Raw genomic sequence first — 8,721 nt, 5'->3', positions numbered from 1 at the left:
TCGATCACAAAACTCACTACATATACATGCGGCAATCTCAGAGTCCCACTGCCGACCCAACAAACACTCAAAATTCGAAATTTGAACTTGCGCTCCTCCTCCTGTTCCTCCAGGTGAACTGAAACCCCCAAAATTCAAACACACAACACAAACAAACATCAGAAAATCAGAACTCGTCATCTGATCTGGTCCCAATCCCAAATGGCCGCGGCCAACTCTTCTGATCCCTCGATTCCCTCCACTCCTCTCCCCGCCCCTGCTCCTCCACTCTCCTCCGTACGCCCGCTCCTCTTTCTTTGTTCTTCCATTTATTTCTCTTTATTTTGTATTTTCTTTTTTATATATCTTTTTAAAATGTTTTCAACGTGGAATAATAATTTTGTGTGATTGCAGAGCAAGGAGAATGTGACCCCGATTGGCTCCAAGCTTGCGGTAACCATTTCTTTTTGTTGCAATTTTTTAATTTGTTTTTATTTTTATGTATTTTGTTTAGGGTTTTGAGAATTCTTATCGAAAGAATTTGAAAAACCCAGATTGTGATTTTGTGTTTAAAGCTGTGTTTAATGTGGTCCACCATGTTATGTTTGTTAATAGGAATTGAATGAATCGAGGTCTGAGCTACTTGGTAGAATTCAAGGGTTAAAGCAGGTTAAACAACTGACCACTACTTTCTCTCATCCGATCATGGAATGGTGTTTGTGCCTAATTATCTTGTTTACTGATCTGGGTAATTAGGATTTGCAAAGTTGGAGGTCAAAGTTAGACACTCAAGTGAAAGTCTATCGCGACGTAAGTGTTTATATACATAATTTTTTTATAGACTTGAACATGCATTTGGATTCAGTTTATAGTTAATCTTGGTGGGATGATTTGTTTTTGCTAATGTATGTGTGGTTAATGTACGATTTGGGTGCCTGTTCTTTGGAAAGTAAGATGATTTAGTTGGAGAGTTAATTCAATTGAGGTCTTTCTTTGATCACTGAATCAAAGTTTACCAAAAGTTTTTTTTTATATGCATTTTAATAATTAGCTTTTGGAATTCTTACGTTTACTATCTTAGTTGATGATGTTTTGTGTTGTGTTTAGGCGTGCGTAGAGAGAGGGGGTGGGGAGGGGCGGGGGTCGAATCGGTGTGATTCAACTTTTAACCTGTTGAGAACACTTACAAGTTACATCAACAAACCATTTCCTTTGTTCATATTCTGAAACTCGGACAAAACCACAACTGTTGGTGCTTCCCATTGATTCTTGATATCCATAAATCACATATTTCTGATGTATAGAAGGTGATTGAAATGGCCAAAAGTACAGAAATTGGGTTGTGCTTCAAACTTGGATGCAAATAGTAAATACGAGTAAGCTTTGTTGAATGTGTTTTTTCATTATATCGAGTCTCTCTTCTGATTGGATTGGAGCTAAAATTTGTTTGCTCATACTTGTGTTGCTTTCTTCTTGCAAGTGTTGACCATGTTCAACTCTTGATGTCTCTTCCTTAATGCAGGAGCTTTCAGAACTCAAGAAATCCCTCAACACCGAAGTGGATCAACTTCGATCTGTAAGATGTGCTCCAGCAATCAATCTTTGTCAGATTTCACTTTGAAATGTGATAGTTTACGCTAACATAAGTCATTGAACTGAAAATAGGAATTTCAAGAACTGAGGACCACTCTTCAGCAGCAGCAAGAGGATGTTACAACTAGTCTTAGAAACTTGGGGGTATGTTCTCATACACTGCTTAAGGGTGTGTCTTTCTGAGTTAAAAAAAGTTAGTATAAGAGCTGGATTAACATCTTATTAATTTCTGCAGCTGCAGGATGTCTCAGGAGAGAAAAAAGAAGCCCAAGATACCGAAGAACCAAATGCTTCAACCAAGGTGGATGAAGCCAAAGAAGCTGAAAGCTAGATTGATTTTTCCTCAGAGCATGCATGGCACGCGTTCATTCCTGAGCAAAATCTGATTCTTCGCGAATCTGTAATTTGTTATGGTGGTTTAGTTAGAATTTGCCACAACCTTGTTGACTTGCTTAACGCACAACTCTCTTCTAAATAAATTATGTAGAATTTTGCTTTAAGTACCGATTTGGTACTGACTGTTTTTATAAAAGTGGGTATAAAAAAAAAGCTGAACCCAAAAAAGTATTTGGTAAACACTTAAAAACAGCTTATTTTCAATTCTGGGTAAAAAAAAGAAACTGAAAACGTGAAGTAGCAAAAATGAGCATATTCTCATACCATAGCCAAAATAGTTTTTTTTTTTCAAAGTACAGCAATACCAAACAAGCCCAATATAGCTTTCTCTCAGTTTTTCTTCTCTGCTCTCGTTTGTGCTTCCCTGTTATTAATACATCCAATGTGAGATGATTACTCTCTTGTTTTTGGAATGTTTAATATATTATTCTGATTAAACATTTTCCTACCAAAATGTATGTGTTAGAGAAATGATCCAGATGACGACATTGCTCGTGTTATCACGAGTGATGCTGTCACGGAGATTGCTATCGGCAAGGTGCTTACCATCGGATTCTCTTCTGGTGGTAGCATATAAGTGTATACAATATGCTGGTTTTGCTGCCATCTCATGGTTTTTCGATTTGGCTCTTAAAAGATATGATGCTCTTTTCTTCACGCGCTAACGTAAATTTTTTATTCTCTGATGTGAAATATCTCAATGCACATCTAGAAAAAAAAAAATTTAATTATATACTTGGAATGAATCGAGTGATGAAACATAATGAGTGTTGTAGGAACATCTGTCTCATCAAGATATCCATGGTTTCGTGCCTGTGGCTGTGGGGTCCATGTCCGGGTCAATATGGTTGTTGAAGGTGGTGGTGGCAGCTCTTATGGTGGTGGTTAAAGGATCTGTATTTGACTGAAATGAATTGTCCATGTCCTCAGCTAGGCTAAATGCTCATCACGCAAGCTAAAATTTAATATATGAAGTGGGAAAGTTTCTGTTTATTTCTTTGGGGTTCTGTGTATATATCCAAATTTGTTGTATATATACTGCCCTCTTCGTACTGCTGCACATACCACTCCAAAAGCCAAACTAATTTAGTATTTTTTTATTTATTATTTATTTTTCTTGAGGGTTACGGTTGTTTGAGAGGGAAAGGCCAGAACTTGAATTCAATATGCATTGGGAAGCAACAGATCTATCATTGAGACCTCTCACAAATGTGAATTGTGATCCATAAAGCCTGTAGTTTGGGTTAAGATGCTGTTTTTGATTAAGTTCCACCTTAATCCAATTTGATCTTCACTTTTTGAACGTGACTATCACACCATCGTGTGATGCTATCAGTTCACTTAATGGTTATTTATTACTAAAAATAAATCTTGGATCCGTACAATATAAACTATGTCAATTTATTCATTATTCTCATTATAATCCGGTATAAATATTTAGACTCTTTAACATTACTCTTATTATAATGTCCAGATTAATAATAACCAATAGGGGTGGGTTCAAAAAACCGAAAACCAAACCGGACCGAGGCCGAAAAAAACCGAACCGAAACTGTCAAACCGAACCGAACCGAATATGACCAGTTCGGTTTCAGTTTTTGAGGTTCGAAAACCGAACCGAACCGAACCGAACTGAAAAATATATTTAATTATTGTTTTCTTATAAATAGTTTAGTCATACAATCATAACAAAATTGAAACTGTTGCTAAGTTGGTTTTAGTAAAGCTTTTCAAGCTGGAGTGCATGGGTTCGAACCCTCATGCCTCCAGGATTTTGGATAATTTTTTTTATTTTTTATGAGAAATCAACAAAAACTCTTTAAAGTTTAACCCTAGCCACTGTAGTAGCCGCCGCACCTCACCTTTTCTATTTTTCATTCATCTCCTCTCTCTGTCTCATTCCCTGCCTCCAAACTCTCTCCATGTCCATGCCTCCAATTTCTCCATTTTTTCTCCATAACCCGCATCCTCCTTTCTATTCCAAGCTTCATATTTGTGAGACCCTCCATGTCCATGCTTCCAATTTTTCCATTCTTCTTGATTCTTCTCCAAATCAACAAAAACTCTTTAAAGTTTAACCCTAGCCACTGTAGTAGCCGCCGCACCTCACCTTTTCTATTTTTCATTCATCTCCTCTCTCTATCTCATTCCCTGCCTCCAAACTCTCTCCATGTCCATGCCTCCAATTTCTCCATTTTTCTCCATAACCCGCATCCTCCTTTCTATTCCAAGCTTCATATTTGTGAGACCCTCCATGTCCATGCTTCCAATTTTTCCATTCTTCTTGATTCTTCTCCATAACCCGAATCCTCCTTCTATACCAAGTGCGGCGATGATCATGGCCTGGCTATCCATTTCCCATTTCACCACGGGCATCACTGCGGGGATAATAAGATTGAATGCAATGGGAGATATGAAACGGTTCTTGACCACCCAAAAAAGTACTAGTAAAATTCCTTGTCAAACGCATAGATTACAAGTATCAGGAAATCGAAGTACATCACCCACATGATTGCATGCTGTTGAAGCCTTTGGAAATCACCAATACGGTAATCTCTCCCTTCCACTTCCCAGATGGCGTACGTAATGTTACCTTTCCATGTCGATCCTTCATATTTGTGAGAAGAAACTTCTTGCCTTTCCTGGAACAAATTTCCACGGCCATCTATTTCCATGACAGTAATTATTTGTTCGATTGCAGATTTGTATTGCATATTTGTTCAATTTTTGTGTTGTGGGTTTGTTAGTTATTTGAATTTCAGATGAATGAATGTAATTATTGCTGTGAGTTGTGGATTAAGATAGTATTTTGATGGATTATGTGCTTGTGTTGTTCTTGGTGTTGCAGACTTGCAGATTTGTTTCTTTCCAGATTCATTTCTTTACCAATTTCCAGATTTACTTGTTTATCAATTTTCAGATGGTTGCCGGAGCTTGCTTTGACGGCGGCAAGGGAATTAAGTGGCTAGGGTTTTTAGTTTCTTTCCTTCTTTTTCGAGCTCAACCATTGGGTTGGGTTGTTGTGCTGGCCCATTTTTTTTTTGTTTGTGTTTAGTTGTGGGCTTTTGTTATGTATGTAAGTTTACCTTTTATAAAAAAAAAAATTAATAAAAAACAAACAAAAAACCGAACCGGGCCGAAACCAAACCGGAAAAAACCGAACCGAAAAAAACCGAACCGAAAAAAACCGAAAAAAATTTGAACCGAACCGAATCGAACCGAAATTTCGGTTCAGTTTCGGTTTTGGCAAAAAACCGAACCGTTTCAAATCGAACCCAGCCCTAATAACCAATACCGACCGTCACACTTAAAAAATCTCATTAATTGCCTAACACTGGTTTTTATGCAATGATATTTTGTATTAGAGTTGGACCAAGTCACACAATAAGGCAAAAATAATAATTTGGTATAGCACTCACTATTATGCAAGTCAAGCCTACAACCTCTCACACATAAATTAAGAAAAATATCACTAAACCACAACATTAATGTCAAAACAACAACTGTTTGAGAGACTAAATTTGTAAATAAAAATAGTAAAAAATTAATTAACTATTTTTTTAAGTAAAATACATTTTAACCACTGTGTTTCTCCTCGATTTGAACTTTGCTCACTGTAATTTTTATTTTTGACAATCTAATCACTGTATTTTTATTTCTTTTACTACTAATTTTATTGCAAGTGTTTACACCACAACGATTAACTCGCAGCAAAACAAAGTCAAGAACATTTTATAAACTCTTAGACTTCCAAATTTGGAGTATCTTACTTTTATGCAATGCATATTTACAAAGTTCAACAAGCAATCGATATTTTAGGATCAAATGTGTTATTTGTAGTTGTCACTGGAAACCTCGACGTCCAGACCCTCATCAAGAATTTTATTGCAGGATGATTTCAAACTGTGAATCCAGTTGTGTTTGTGGCTAGAATTTCCATCGGGGATGTCTCCTAGCCGACGAGCACATAGCTCCCCGAGAGGTTGGCACCGATTGATGCTTTCTGTCGGGCTTTTGCTTCACTGGCGGGCTTGTCGGGCAAGGCTGAAAGAGAAGGACATAGTTAACTTTGAAAGGTGCCTTTGTGGGGCCTTAGGTATAGGCCTTGAGGCTCACAATCAAGATTAACTTTTAAGTGCTCAGGCGTGCCACTGCCATCTTTAACATGACAGATGTAAAATGGATGTGGAGTTTTAGTTGTACATATACCCGAGAGGCCGTGTTAGTTATGACAGGTGCCTTTGTGGGGCCTTAGGTGTAGGCCTTGAGGCTTCCGATCAAGAACTAACTCAGTACTCGACTATACAATGTCTGTTTTATTGTTTGCAGAAGTGTTATAACCATTATACTTCTGATTATCCGAGCCCGCAGAGCAGAATGAACCTAAATAGGTGCCTTTGTAGGGCCTTAGATATAGGCCTTGAGGCTTCCCATCAGAATTCCTTCTATACTCAAACGTTCTACTATAATCATAATATAATAGAAATAAAACTAAGAGATAGATCGATTACTTGCGCCCCAAGTAACTTCGGACTTCTTGTTATCAAAGCTTGTCGTGGATGGGTTAAGTCCACATAAGGTTCTTTTTTATGCCTTGAGGCCAAGGACTTTTGAATGATCAATCTTACATGCCCGAAAGCTTAGAACTTAGATCTGGTTTGAACTGTGAAGACATATTCAAATCGGATTCAAAAACTAAGAGAGTCTTTTAATCATCATCTTACTAGAAATAACTTGAATACAACTGGAAGTATATAACATATTGCTAGGCTAATGAATGAAAAGACAAAAACAAAGCGGGTTGGGCAAGGCTGATTTGTCTTGCAACTTCCTATCTTTGTTGTTTATCAAGGGGTTTGAGAGCTTTAGAAAATGAGGTAGAGAGTTGAGTTTGCAGAAAGAAATCGATACTACAACAAGCTTAGGACAAGGTAGCAGAGCTATTACAAAGGCTTTTGGTGAGGGTTTATCCCTAAAGGGATGAAGGCTTGGGCTGACTACAGCTTCGTTTGAAGGCAAATCTGGCTTTGAGCAGAGTTTGTGCTTGTATTTGTTTGTTTGATTGAGTGTCCTTATCTCTGATTTCTCTTTCTTCTTTTATAGACACTTCGGTTTGGCCTTCTGTAGCAGAAATCTTGCCCGAATGCAGCTTGAAGGATAATGACTCATCAGCTATTTACTTGTACTGCCACTGTAAAGTGCTTTTGGGCTGATTAGCTGGCTGGTCTATACCACTTAGTCTCTAGGCTGATGAGCAAGTGGTGCAAATGATCTGCACCTAGTCGGGAAAAGCCTTTTCTGCCTTCTAGGCTTTGGCTGGGCTTCAGGCTTTTCCTTTTTTTTCAGACCTCATTTTGGGCCAACTCCTGCTTGAGCCTAAAGTTCAAGTTTTAACCCAAATAGTGCCCCCTTCAATCAATATTCAGACTGGAACTCCAGGCGCCAATATTGATTGAATAGCTGCATGCGCCTGTACCCTGGTTCTTGGAACTTGTATCTTCTGGTTGAGATCAACACAACCCGGAGTCTCTTGACCTTCCCATGACTCTTGAACTATCTTCTAATATTCCTATAAATTTCGGCTCAAAGCATCTTCAACCTCCTCTGTTATCAACCCTGAGCGTTTCTGCCTTCGTAATATTCTTCTAAAACTGTGAAATAAGTTCTTCAGGATTCAAGTGAGGTTTCCTAAAACTTCCTTTTCGTGAGAAAAAAAGTTTTCATCAGATAACCACTATCTCCAACACCTTTGGTCAAACACCCCGCTATCTCCAACACCTTTGGTCAGGTGGCTTCCTCATGAAGACTTGCCTTCCTGCTCGTTGTCATGATAAGTCAGGCTTCACCATTATGTATGGTAATGGCTCTGCTTGAGGATCCTCTACCAAGCTCATCTTAGCCGCACAATCTGATCACCTGATCGGATTCTATCCATGAAGACATCGGAAAACCAGCTGAGACACCATTGCACCCTAGAAGGAATCGAACGTAGCACATCGGAATTGAATCTGTTGTAAATTTCACCAATTTGTCGAAATGAAATCAACATTATTTTAGCAGCTTTGTGTCTTTCTGTCTTCTTGAATGATTGATGAACATACACTGCACTTTAGTATGCTGAAGCCTACTTTAAGTTGCATCCTCTTTAATATAACAATCTCTAACATCCCATAATGTAGGACAATATTTTTTCAATTATTTAACAGTAATGGGATGTTTCTGCCAATTTCCTTTGAGGTCTGCCAAGTAGTATCCTCCTTTGTCTAATACTCGACTAATCATGAAAGGACCTTCCCATGTCGGGCTCCATTTTCCGAAGCCCCTAAGTTGAGCTCCTAGAGGAAGAACTGTCTTCCACACCAAATCTCCTTCCTTGAAAGACTTTATCTTCACCTTTTTGTTATAAGCTCGGGCAACAGCTTTCTTCCCTTCCTGAATCTGGTTCAAGGTTTCAATTCGGGCTACATCTAAGTCTTCGGTCCCTTGACACATGGCTTCGATATGCTTTTCACTGTGTAACCCAAACTGATTTTGAATTCTGACAGAACTTACATTGATCTCCATGGGAAGCACTGCATCTTGCCCGAAAGTTAAAGCATAATGAGTTGTCCCTGTTCCTGCATCTTGGAAGTTCTGTATGCCCACAGAGTATTTCCCAACTTTTCATGCCACTTTTCCGGACTATCTGTCACCATTCTTTTGATAATGTTTACCAAAATCTTGTTGCTGGATTCTGTCTGGCCATTTGACTGT

General features: G+C 38.4%; 1 protein-coding gene and 1 long non-coding RNA gene across 2 annotated transcripts; both read left to right on the top strand.

The window, feature by feature from the left end:
- On the top strand, positions 1-2,072 carry LOC126606925 (uncharacterized). The gene is made up of 7 exons (XM_050274325.1): positions 1-276; positions 394-432; positions 595-648; positions 736-789; positions 1,502-1,555; positions 1,645-1,716; positions 1,808-2,072. Exons 1-7 carry the CDS (start codon positions 202-204, stop codon positions 1,901-1,903), a joined length of 444 nt encoding a protein of 147 aa, XP_050130282.1. The 5' UTR covers positions 1-201; the 3' UTR covers positions 1,904-2,072.
- A 1,711-nt stretch (positions 2,073-3,783) lies between these two features.
- LOC126606935 (uncharacterized) lies at positions 3,784-4,949 on the top strand. Its single transcript, XR_007617424.1, has 2 exons — positions 3,784-4,517; positions 4,817-4,949. It is a non-coding gene; the product is annotated as an uncharacterized LOC126606935 (long non-coding RNA).
- Positions 4,950-8,721: the final 3,772 nt, after the last annotated feature.

The sequence above is a fragment of the Malus sylvestris genome, chromosome 16 (genome assembly GCF_916048215.2).
Source record: "Malus sylvestris chromosome 16, drMalSylv7.2, whole genome shotgun sequence".
In the NCBI taxonomy this organism is placed as follows: domain Eukaryota; kingdom Viridiplantae; phylum Streptophyta; class Magnoliopsida; order Rosales; family Rosaceae; genus Malus; species Malus sylvestris.
Note: the sequence above shows the minus strand (reverse complement) of the source record. Positions and strands in the feature narration are given on the sequence as shown.